General features: G+C 40.6%; 1 protein-coding gene across 1 annotated transcript in view; it reads right to left on the bottom strand.

The window, feature by feature from the left end:
- The window catches only part of KCND2 (potassium voltage-gated channel subfamily D member 2), a 278,364-nt gene that overhangs the window by 7,335 nt on the left and 260,834 nt on the right, over window positions 1-10,195 (bottom strand). The window contains exons 2-3 of the mRNA XM_035893704.1: window positions 9,237-9,399; window positions 344-442 (exon numbers count right to left, since the gene is read on the bottom strand). Coding sequence (XP_035749597.1) covers window positions 344-442; window positions 9,237-9,399 — 262 coding nt within the window. The remainder of the gene's footprint in view (window positions 1-343; window positions 443-9,236; window positions 9,400-10,195) is intronic.

The following is a 10,195-nucleotide window of genomic DNA, read 5'->3' as shown; positions in this document are numbered from 1 at the left end:
ACTTTTTTAAAGGCAAATGAGATAAATCCAACCTACCTCCTAAGAGGCAAACACTGTACATTATTAAGGAGGCCTCCTATGGGATCTAACTCTAAAAATGTGGGTTACATTTGAATCCAGCATTTCTACCTGGCCATTTCCCACATCTTTTAATACCCCATCATTGACTCTCATAAGCTTCCTTTAACAATAGTAATCGTCCAATTTATCCTTCCTTAATCTACCCCTAAAGATAACATTGCCTAAAGACCCAAGTTGACTTGCCCTGGTGATAAATAGCATAAGCTACTGCTGGGCTGTCATTAAGCTGTTTCTCTGGAGGTGGAGGATATAATAACATTACCTGCTGCAGCTGGTTACTCAGTAAGCCATTTCGTTTGCTCTGCATGTAGGCATTAGCACTCCCACTCTTTGCTGCACGAATTCGAGCAAGTCTGGCTTTCTGTGTAAATAAACAAAAGGAAGAGTGTCACTTGTACTAATATCCATTATTCTGTTTATCTACAACTGCTAATTGGAATCAGCTGCTTATGAATACCAATATCATAACCACTGAAAGACTGCATTGCATCTGTCCTCCAGGTGGAGCAAGTCATAAGTGCCTTCCTATTTAAAATGCAAATGACAGAAATTTTTATTTGTTTGCATGCATCAGCTAATAAGAACAATGATTTTGGAGAAGGGATTAGACAGATCAGTGTGTAAGTGCTTCCTTTTTTTTGCACTGCTGCAACTGTACCACTCCTTATGCCTCGTGGATCAGGGACACGGGCATCCTTCTCAGCTGCTCCTGCAAGGAAAATCTCTCTAAAGGGGGAGAAACGTTTCAGAAAAAACATAATATTGCAACTGCCATGAGCTGGTTTCTCAGAGCTTTTTAGGTTTTTAGAGAAGCAGAATGTGATAGTGGTTTTTATGCCGTCTCCCAGCTAAGTTCCTGAATGCTTGGCAGGCCTTTTAAAAGCCTTTTTACCTCTTCATGTCTCTTAATCAGACTTAATACTTGTCATCATTGGTCATAATCTGTGCATAACCTGATTTTTTAGACTCTGCAAGCATCAAATTGCTGGGAGAGATTTGAGAATTCTCAGGTGAGCTTCATTGCTTGTGAAGGTGACTTTCATTCCACAGTAGAAGATGGCTCTCGTCCCAGAGTAGAAGGTAGCTCATGAGTGAAGGACGATTTGCATCCACTGACTTCTGTACAACGGTTTAAAGCCAACTTTAGGGGAAAGCATGAAGGAAAGACTCTCTCAACCAATAATATGGAAACCAGAAGATTTTATGGGGTTTCTAGGATGGCATCCTGCTTCCGTAATTTTTGTGGCTGGTTACGTGTGTAAGAGGGAGTCTGGGTTTATCTTCATGCACTGGTTTCTGGTCCTGAAAGCCAAATTCTGAGCAGCATCTGGAGTTGAATGGCTGCTGAAGCACAGAAGGAGACGCAGTGAAGAACTTGAAAAACTGACTTTGATATATTAATAGGGATTTTCATACCTGGTAACTACTCAGTTGAGTATTTTCAGAGAATAGAGGGAGCATTTCCCCTCCCCCTGATTTCTGTGGCATTAGATGTCAGCATGAAATGATTGAGAATGCCTGAACACTTATAGAGGGAAGCAGCCTGGTCAGTGCAGCCGCCAGATCTCTGGCATGATTAATAATTAACTGCTGATGAGGAATGACTCAACACCACGCTTCTTTGCACTCACAGCCTCAAACTCACAGATCTTCTGAACAGCGAGCCAAGAAATTCATGACAGCTAACAGCAAACATGGCTAGAATCTGGCTTATGTTATATGTCACGTATTTATTATCTTTTAATTGTTCTGAAAGAAAATAAGATAATGCTGTGCATGTGTGCATCACTGAGTCAGAAAGCTCACATGAGAGGCTGCTGCCTGATTTCGTGATATATTGGCCATTTTAGAATAACACATTGGTTTGTCACCTTCCTTGGTGCACGCAGCCTTTCCAGCTGTGCAGTTAATGCACCTTATTCTAGAGGTAAGGAGAGAAGTGCCCGGATCACCTGCACGGTGCTTCAGCCGTGGTGAATTCCTACCTTCCCCTCCCTCCTGTTAGCTCTCAAAGGACACCCACAGCCCCACACCCCGTCACCCTGGGTGGGTCCCCGGGGACTGAATTGAGGGTAAATGTCCAGTCAGGGCTCTTTTGCTGAGCACCATGGCCGACCAGCCCCGGGCAGCCTGGCGTGCTGCAGCTAGCCACCCGAGAGGGCAACGCGTCCCCAGGATCCGACCGGTGGGGTAAATGGTTAACAGCTCCGACCCTCCAGGCTCACATGGGCTCCTTGGTGGCACATCCAGGGCCTGCAATGTGCTTAGGGCTGAGTCTTCAGGGATGGCAATTAAAAATCCCCTTGGGCAGGCAGAAAATAGGTTATTTTCAAGGTGGAGCTCTTCAGATACAACACCAGCATGAAGGCTGAAGGCTGGGGGAAGAGCTTTACCTGCACCGCAGAACACTCATGGGTTGGGATATGTGCATTGGGTTATGTTCATAAATATATTAAAGGTCTCTCTTAGCACTACTGTTTAGCCTTAGGAGCCCGAGATGCTTTAGAGATGCCTTTGCAGGGTAAAACATGGAGTCCCATAAATAAGTTATTTCAGTCACAATTTTTTTTAGCTGTGGTACTTCTTAGTGTGCTCCTTATACAGGGATATTCATTAGATTTAATAAACAAACATTTTACATACATTAGCTATGCTTTTCCTTTTAGCATGCATATTCATTTTCCCTTTCAGTGACTGAAGTAATAATTACAGTGCAGCACCATTTAATAAAGAAATATAAAAAATGTAACGGTTCATCAGACTATCTTAATATATCAATGTACTACAACACGTATAATATGACGGTTGTAACTTTCCATGTGAAGATTTCAAATTAGTTTGCAAATATGGATTTATTGTGTCTTAGAAAGCTTTTGTGAGGTGGAAAGTAATAGCTTACATCTTTCTAGCCGAGACTCATTCAGATGGCCTGAATTTACATCAATTACCAAAGAGAAGACAATAAATCTATTACCAAGACAGGAACCAGATATTATGGCTTCCGTGCTTATACATCAGCTTACAAAAAATACTCCTGAAACTGGAGGTGTTTACAAATCTGTTAAAGTGATAAGATTTCTTTTCACTGCTTCTGCCTGATTTATATCAGAGCCTGTAGCCTGAGTAGTCCAGTGACTGCTTACATTACCGATCAAGGAGTCATTAAAAGCTCATGATTTTAAGGGCTGTGTGCTGAGGATTGAATTCCCATGAAGGACACCAAAGTGATGTGATGACATCAGGAAAACTGTGATTACAGAACAACTGCATTTTCCTTCAGTCTATGAACTGCATTTTCTGCCATGTATAACAGAAAGGGAGTGACAACTGCCCCTTTCAACCACTGCAAAGCCTGTCCTGACTCTCCCCTTTCATGGAATACCTAGCAAAAAAAGAAAGGATTACATTCTCCTGCAGCAGATTTTTTTTTTTTTTTTTGACGTGTGGTTTTCCCTGTTGGCCATTGAATGTGAAACTTTGATTTTTGGTAATTTTATATTTTCTGGGACAAAACCAATGTAGCTGAAACGCGGTTCTTATACTTACTCTGATGAAATTCCACAATAATCAACTCGGGTGAAACTTCCTGAAGAAACTGATGATCTGCTCTAGTTCTTACCACATCCCTTGTATTTGCCTGAACTTCTCTTTTGAATGCATCACTTTTTTTTTTCTAGCTTCAAATTTTACAACTTAGCGGTGGATCCTTGCCTATGGCTGCATTTATAGAAACTTTACAAAGGGAATTCACTGTTAGCCAACAACAGCTAGCTCTGTCAGTCTTAGAAATATAAACATTTATTTTCACAAGGTTTTAAATAGTGCTAAATGTAGTGCTGTGGGGCATTTACAACATCCAGCTTTTAATACTCAAGGTGCCCTCAGCTGTCCAGCTGTTTTAAGAGAGAGATTTTATCAGGAACACTTTAGGGCAGGGCTTACTGCAGTATCGGGACTCATTTTTGGCAAGAGCCTCTCTTCAATGTGCTATATAAGAAGTGTAGGTAGCCTATGTAATTTAGTACTTAGATTGCTCGTTGTCTCTCTTCTGCTTCTCTCCAGACTACATAACCATTTTGCCATCAAAACTCAAAAATTACTAATTACTGACCTTATAGTCATTATTTTTTAATGATCTTGTACAATTAACAGATAAGAATTCTTTCACAGTCATTCTGTGTGTACTGGTTTTGGTTGGGACAGAGTGAATTTTCTTCACAGTAGCTAGCATGGGGCTGTGTTTTGGATTTGTGCTGAAAACAGTGTTGATAACATGGGGATGTTTTAGTTACTGCCGAGCAGTGCCTACACGGAGTCAAAGCATTTTCTGCTCCTCAGACTGTCCTGCTGAGTAGGCTGGGGGTGCACAAGAAGTTGGGGGGGGACCCAGCTGACCAGAGGGATATCCCATACCATATGACATTGTGCTCAGTGATAAAATGATGGGGATGAAGGTTGGCAGGGGCTGTCCTTGCTCTGGGACAGGCTGGAAATCAATCAGTTTGGTGGCGAGCAATTGTTTTCTTTTACATCATTTTTTTTTCTTGGGTTCCCCCCCCCCCCTTCGTTGTTTTTTCCCCCCTCCTTTTAAAAAATTATTAAACTGTCTCTATTCCTAGCCACAAATTTATCCACTTTTACCCTTCTCTGATTCTCTCCCCCATCCCACTGGGGAGGAGTGAGTGAGCAGCTGGGTGGTGCTTAGTTGCCTACTGGCATTAAACTATGACGTTGTGGCTCCTACAGCAATGGCCAAAATTGTCGAAAAATCAGTCACACTGTTGTTTACATAATTTTTTTCTTTGGCCTTTCATAAATCCATCCTATATGTTTGTTTTCAAGTGAAAAATCAAGCCCACATTTCATGCTCTGATTTTCTAATTTTCTGTAATTGCAAATAATTGACTTCAGATTAGCTGACAATAATTTATAGGATGCCAGCATGCAGTAGAGAAGAAAATGCTGTTTACTTTGTACATTAATGGATATGGAATTAAATAAGGTTCATATATTTGTTGAGTCGTGCCTTGCTTTCACAATCTATTCAAGTTATTGTTCAGTAAGCACACGTTTTACATGCTTTTGTGCTAAATTCAAAAATCTTGGGTAAGTTATTCTGTTATTATGTCTCTGGAACCCCACTGAGATTAATAGCCTATCTATCTTGTTTAAAGAAGTCATAATGGCTAACAGCGTTCCTACTGCAAACGCTCAGCTCTAGACTGCCAGGTGCTGTTAAGCAGTTGTTGCAATTTATTGTAGAGCTATTTATATTTATCTAGTAACTAATTATTCATAACTTGACAGGTAAATACATCATGTATGATCAATAAATAATAAAGCCAAGCCAATCTTCAGGATATATTTTGCTATGTGAAGGTAGAAGACCATACTCAAATGAAAGATTCAGGTTGAATTTTATGCATTAAATCAGGTTTTGGAGCTGATGATAGTTGTTTGGGTGTTCTGTTGAGGAACCATGCAAAGTCACTCTAGGGATAAAGTGCTTAGGCAACTAAAATTTAGGATCCTTCAGTTATCAGGTAATGAACAATAATGTGCAGACAGACGTGCACTTGGGCCTTGCTGGCTAAGAGGATACAAGGCTCTTGCCTTCAAAAGATGCAGGAAAATAGATGTATGGAAAACAGGGAAGGCACCTAGTGAGGAATGCTTCATTGAGGATAAGGAGAACATCGTCATCATAAGAGCTGCTGCAGTACGTTGGGATGGACAAGGCACCTCTTCCAAGAGGGTAGCTATGCCTCCTCCTTTCCCTTCCCTGTGCTGGCAGTCATCCCAGTGGATCTGACTCTGTGAGGGTCTAGCCATATCTTAGCCCTCAATACCCATCAAATATAGAATAGGAAATTGTATCCAAGCTTACCTAAACCTTTCTTTTCCTTTTCCTGTTCTTCCCTTTCCTTTTTTTCCTTTTTCCTTTCCACTGCTTTCCTTTCCAGTCACAACACATCTGCCATTAACTGTGCCACCTGAAGGCACTGATGGGCAACTGAAATAACTTGGCCTCTTGAAGTTGTCTCTAGCTGAGAAAAGTTTCACAAATAGGATCCTTCAAAACTGTCTCAGTTGCAATAAATCTTCTTGAGGAAAAGGCACAGTAAGACTACAGGGCATAAGTAGTTCTGCCCTGAATGCCAATATCCATTTTGGATTATTTATTTGTTTGTTTTCAGGACAGGTCAGATAGTTGGATCTTATTATCTAATAGAAGGAAATGTTCTGATAAACACAGATTATTTTTCTTTATTTTTTATTTTCATCTCTTTTTTTGGTTCACATTGATGTCTCTCTTCCAGAAATGTATTTCCATGGTTGGAAGCAGGACCTTCCTTTAAAATGCATTCAAAATGAGATGGTATATAAATAAATGTCTCTCTTCCATCTTCTGAGGACTAATGTGCAGCATCTTTTTCCCAAAAAGAAACAAATGGAATTATCTAATTTTGAATGACTGTGCAGGACTCAGTAAATACATATACTGATGGTCACATGGGTCTTGAGCAAACCTAATATAAGTGACAAAATTTTTCTGCTGAAAATTGCCAGTGCTCCTGGGACTAGATTTCAGTTTTTCAATGGAGAACTTTCTCTTGAGTTTCCTTACAGCCCAAATGTTTTGCCATTTCTGAAGACTACCTTGATTAAACTTCTGTACGAGATACTGATAATGTAAGTTGCACAATTCAGATATCCAGCTCCTTCAGTCAGATGGAAGCTGTTGTAGCCAGCAGGAGGTACCATCGCTTGCAGGAGTTCATGCTGTGCTCCATGAAACAGCACCTTCTTTCAAGCCTATGTTCTTCAGCCTTAGACAATAGGAATAAGGTTGGTGCCTAGGGAAATATTTATTTTAGAAAACTGTGTAAAGCTTCTGTTGTATTGAATGAAGGGAGGAATTTCAAACTTTGATAATGTGACCTTTTTTCTTGAATAGTCTTATACAATGCAGTAGAACCCTCCTGTGAAATGCAAGGCATTTAGCAAAATATTGCTAAATATGGACTATACAGTACCCAAGAAGTGCTTTTTGTTGATTTTTTCAGTCCGTCAGAGCCATATGCTGTTCAACATCTCAGTCATTTTAGATTGACAGAGATTAGCTTTGCAATAGGAGATATCAATGAAACACTCATCCAGTGCTAAGTTAATCAGACCTCAGTGCCATTTGGCAGGATTGCCATTCATCACTTCATATGCCTGTTTTGAAACATACAATGAGCTGACTGTTTTGCAAGGAGAAAAAGTCAGTTATTAACTCAAGCAGTTTCTATTCAGGAAAAGATTATGGGGAATATCAGCCAGTCTGCCAATCTAATTTTTGCAAGGTATTTTCTAGTCTCCATCTTTTTCACTGGCAAGTGTAAAACAGGCATAGAAAATTCTGTTTCATGACATGCGGTAGGAGACAGTTTTTATCTGAAATAAAGCTGGTTGTGTCTGCAGTTATTATGAAAACTCAGAACAGGGACATTGATTGCTGGGATCAAGCAGTAGTGTTATTCACAACTGGTGCAATACTTAGAGGCACGGGAATGAAGCACTGTGTTCTGGCTGATACATCCTGTTCTTTCTCTGTCTGCTGCCATTATACAAACAAAGTGGAAATGTTCTTGACAAAACCAACATAGTGTAGAATTGATGTGTTCTCTGCATGTTCCAGCTGTGGGAGTGGGGAATGCACAGGTGAAACTAGCACATGGGACAAAATAGCATGCAAAAATGTGGGTGGAATTAGCAGATAGGTAAGGTATGATATTTGGATCACTGAAGCAGTATATATTTGAAATCAGGTTTCTAGAAAAGTGGGACATTTCTCTGATAAACCTGGTTTCCTTTATGGCCATTTCCCTCATCTGACAGTGTTCTTCCAAGATGTTCCATTAAAGGGTATAATATCAACCTAGGCCTATGACAGACTTTCTTGGCCATGTGTCCATTTTTTCCTGATTTTAAGATATTTTGGGAATGGTATCACTGTGTACGTTTACTTCATTTCCATGAAGAGATCAGTGAAAATGGTGACATTTCTGGTCAAAGGCTAGAAAGAAATACACAATTTTGTATAGCTAAATCTGGTGCTGTTGTCTATGCAAGGCAGATGCAGCCTGTGACAGCCTGTGTTCACTGGTTTATGCACTCCTCTGCAGGCAGCAATCCTGCTCTCCCTGGACCACTGGAGACTCAGAACTTCTGAAGAGAGACCATGGGACTACAAAAAGCCCAAGTGGTGACACCTTGGCCTTGGCAAGATCTGTATTGCATCCAGAGCCTACCAGCTGTCACCAGTATGAGGAGCAGAATGCAACGCATCTCGGCTCCTTTGTCAGGGTTTCAAGTGCCAACAGAGGCTATCTGAACAGCTTAGCATTATTGGGTTGGGCAAAGTGGTTTTGGACTAGTAGTTTGGCAGTGATGTGGGAATGAAGGTGACTGCCCAGGCTTGGCTGCACCTCTCCTGGTAAATAGTTCTTCCTGGATCCTGATCTTGCCCGTATGGGCTAGGGGCAGAAACTGTCTTCTTGTAGAGCTGGTTGATATTTTAGTGAGAGACTCAGAAAGTCAAGGAAGCTGGAAAAAAACCCGACTTTTGCTTTCAGCTTTTCCTGATTAAGCTCTTTTTCTGAAGCTTTTTAAGCAAACTAGAGCTGAGGAGACAAGTTCCCCAATAATCAGAGTCCCTAGAGACTGAACCTGAGAGTTAAACACATGGATTAGTGAAACAGTCTGTTAGGATAGACATTAGAAATCATTATTAAGGGTTTTATTTCTGGTTGGTTGTTTTTTTCCTTGGAAGACTCTGGTGGAAAGAAAATCTGCCTGAAAAACACAGAAAAATCTTCAGTGGATGGGACTGCAGCTATTGCCTGAAAATACTAGATCTAGTCTAACAAGTAGGATGAATTACAACAATAATAGATCTGTAAATTTTGACAGAAAGGATATATGAACCTTTTTCTTTTTTTCCACTAAAAATAACACAGTATTTGCATCTGGGACACAGGCTGGGCATGTAGCACATACATATAGTAGTTCTCTTGCTAAGAAACCAAACTCACTTTGAAGATGAACAGCATATAAAAAGTCATATTTATTTATTGCTGAACAACAAAAGTGGAAAATAATAGGCTCACCTTTTGTGCCCTGCGCTTGTCTGCTCGTTGATTCTGGTGGTAGATACGGCTGAAGTTGGAGACAATTACAGGAACTGGCAGAGCGATGACTAAGACCCCACTCAGGGAGCATATTGAACCAAAAATCTTGCCAGCTATTGTCTTCGGCACCATGTCACCATACCTGGGTTAAAGAAAACAAAATGGTTAGTAAAGACAAAATCTGTTCTAAGTATTGAATTTCAAGGTGAATTAAATGCACAATAGATTTTATTTCTCTTGCAAAATATAATCGCTGCATATGTATAATACTTTATACACATATGCATACATATACAGATTGCTCAGTGTTGTGCACAAACGATTTTGATTTCAAGTTAATGTAGGGTATCCTGTGTATCGAACTGTGAGCATCTATGTTTTACATGCTCTAGTCTTCCCAGGCTGCCTTTATTGCAATGGAGAGAGAGTGGCCTTGCTAAGAAAAGAAAAATCAGTGTTGAAAACAAGTCCTTACCCTGTTTACTTGTTGGAAGAACTCATCACTTTCCATTGGCAAGATCCTGGAGAGACCACTTGGTAAGTTAGATGCCAAGCTGAATAATCTATTGTCTCACTAAGGTGATACAGTACTTCCATTTAAGAGGGCAGCACATTTTTGGAACGGGTTGCTCAGGAGATTGTGCACTTTCTATATTTGGACACTTTCAACCCTTGGCTAGACAAAAGTATGGCTGACCTAAGCTACTGTTGTTGATAGGCCACCTCTGAGTGGAAGGCTGGACTAGCTGACCTCCAGAGGTCCCTTCTCTGGTCTAGCAGAAAGCAAACATGAAACACTCAAGCCACAAGCAAGCAACCAAACAAATTCTAGGTGCAAGTCTTGGCAGTACTCAGAATTACTAGGGCTACCACCTTTCTTCTTGATGCTGGATATTGTTTTGTCCAGCAAGTACATAGTGCTGCTGAAGGATGTAGAG

This window comes from Egretta garzetta, unplaced genomic scaffold, assembly GCF_000687185.1.
Source record: "Egretta garzetta isolate BGI_Z169 unplaced genomic scaffold, ASM68718v1 scaffold64, whole genome shotgun sequence".
Classification (NCBI taxonomy): Eukaryota; Metazoa; Chordata; class Aves; order Pelecaniformes; family Ardeidae; genus Egretta; species Egretta garzetta.
Note: the sequence above shows the minus strand (reverse complement) of the source record. Positions and strands in the feature narration are given on the sequence as shown.